At 56.0% G+C, this 2302-nt stretch overlaps 1 protein-coding gene across 1 annotated transcript in view; it reads right to left on the reverse strand.

Moving 5' to 3' along the window:
* The window catches only part of LOC122564547 (zinc finger CCHC domain-containing protein 2-like), a 66306-nt gene extending 64727 nt beyond the window's left edge, over window positions 1-1579 (reverse strand). Inside the window, exon 1 of the mRNA XM_043719603.1 lies at window positions 44-1579. Coding sequence (XP_043575538.1) covers window positions 44-658 — 615 coding nt within the window. The 5' untranslated portion in view covers window positions 659-1579. The remainder of the gene's footprint in view (window positions 1-43) is intronic.
* Between the last annotated feature and the right edge of the window lie 723 nt (window positions 1580-2302).

The following is a 2302-nucleotide window of genomic DNA, read 5'->3' on the forward strand; positions in this document are numbered from 1 at the left end:
ATACCCGCCCCCCCCTCCCCCCATACCCGCCCCCCCCGGTTACCTTGCAGCCGGAGCTCTGGGAGGTTCGGCCCCCGCTGCCGGGCCTGCGCTGCAGCTCGGCGAGCTGCCTTCGGAGCGTCTCCTTCTGGTGGAAGGAGAAGGCCGGGTGGTTGGACGCCATGGTGAGCAGCAGCAGGAACTCCTGGACGCCGCGCTCGGAGAGGGGCAGCGGGCCGCGGGTGAGGGCGCGGGCCAGCACGGCGGCCGCCTCGCGGTTCTCGGAGCCCAGCAGCGCCAGGGAGACCACCAGCTTGCTGCGGGTCACCTCGTCCCGCGGGTCGCCGACGCCGGCCAGGTCGGCGACGCTGTTGGCGCGGATCTCCGAGTCGCGCAGCGAGTGGTAGTCCTTGCGGGCCAGGTCCTCCAGGCAGGAGCCCAGGAAGCGCAGCTCCAGCGGGTGGCACAGGTCGAGCAGGCCGCAGCAGAACTCCAGGCGCTGGGCCGAGGTCAGCACCGAGCCGAACCACTCGTACACCCCCTCCTTCCAGAGCTCGGAGAGCGGCGGTGGCATGGCAGGAGCCGCTTTCCTCGGGTCCTCCTCCTCTTCGTCCTCCTCCTCCTCCTCCTCGGGTTCGGGGTCAGGCAGCTTCATCAGCACCTTCATCTTCATCGTCATCAAGTTAATGCGAATAACGCACAACCCCAGCGGGGAGGATGAAAAACACACAAAATAATTAATTAATCAGTTGGAAATGGGCCGACATCTCCTCATACATTTTTAGACCCCGCCGGTGATTTCGTTCCGTTGGGTTTTTTTTTCCCTCTCAGTTTATCTCAGCTTCAGAATGGCAGCGGTGAGCCGACTCGATTTAAAGTCTCCGCCTCTCTCACCCGCCCCCTTCATGTCAATCAGACACTAAACCCCGCCTCCAATGGCAAATGCTCACTGTACACCGTCCCACCGCATGTCAATCAGGCACTGAGCTCCGCCCCCATGCCCAACGCTCGCTGTACACCGCCCCTCCTCATGTCAATCATTCGCTGAACCCCGCCTCTCATGTCAAGCGGTACTCCGCTCCCCATTCTGGATTAGTGGTGCTGGAAGAGCACAGCAGTTCAGGCAGCATACGCTCCCCATGTCAAATATACGTCATACCCCGACCACCTCATGGCCACCACTCACGAAACCCCAATCCCCATGTCATTCACATGCTAAACCCCGCCCCCACATGTCAATCACCCATGAAACCCCGCCCACCTCATGGCCACCACTCATAAAACTCCAATCCCCATGTCATTCACATACTAAACCCCGCCCCTCATGTCAATCACTCACCATACTTCGCCCCTTCATGTCCATTCTTCACTATGGCCCGCCCCTTTATGTCATACACTCACTCACCGTACCCCAGACCTTTATGTCACTCACTATACGCCCAACCCCATCACACGGTACCCCGCCCCCTTCCTGTCAATCACTCACTGAACCACCCCCTCGTCTGTTTTTCTATACCCTCTTAAGGTCAGAGAGATGTACAGCACAGAAACAGACCCTTCTGTTCGTGATATCCTAAATTCATCTAATCCCTTTTGCCAGCATTTGGCCCACATCCCTGTAAACCCTTCCTGTTGATGTACCCTGACTTCACCTGACAAAGGTGCAGCGCCCTGAAAGCTTCTAATTTCAAATAAACCTGTTGGACTATAACCTGGTGTCGTGGGAATTTTGCCCTTCAGGAAGAAGGGCTTATGCCCGAAACATCGATTCTCCTTCTCCTTTGATGCTGCCTGACCTGCTGCGCTTTTCCAGCAACACATTTTTAAGCTCTGATCTCCAGCATCTGCAGTCCTCACTTTCTCCCAATGTTGTAGTTGTACCAACTTCCTCTGTCAGCTCATTCCATGCGTGCACCACCTTCTGCTTGAAAAAGTTGTCCCTTAGGTCCCTTTTAAAACTCTCCCCTCTCACCTTAAACCCATGCCCTCTAGTTTTGGACTCTGTACCCTGGGGAAAAAGGTAAAAATAAAGACTGCAGATGCTGGAAACCAGATTCTGGATTAGTGGTGCTGGAAAAACACAGCAGTTCAGGCAGCATCCGAGGAGCAGTAAAATCGACATTTCAGGCAAAAGCCCTTCATCAGGAATACAGGCAGAGTGCCTGCAGGGTGGAGAGATAAATGAGAGGAGGGTGAGAATGGGGAGAAAGTAGCATAGACTACAATAGGTGAGTGGGGGTGGGATGAAGGTGATAGCTCAGGGAGGAGGGTGGAGTGGATAGGTGGAAAAGAAGATAGGCAGGTAGGACAGATCATAGGGACG

This window comes from Chiloscyllium plagiosum, chromosome 29 (genome assembly GCF_004010195.1).
Source record: "Chiloscyllium plagiosum isolate BGI_BamShark_2017 chromosome 29, ASM401019v2, whole genome shotgun sequence".
NCBI lineage: Eukaryota > Metazoa > Chordata > Chondrichthyes > Orectolobiformes > Hemiscylliidae > Chiloscyllium > Chiloscyllium plagiosum.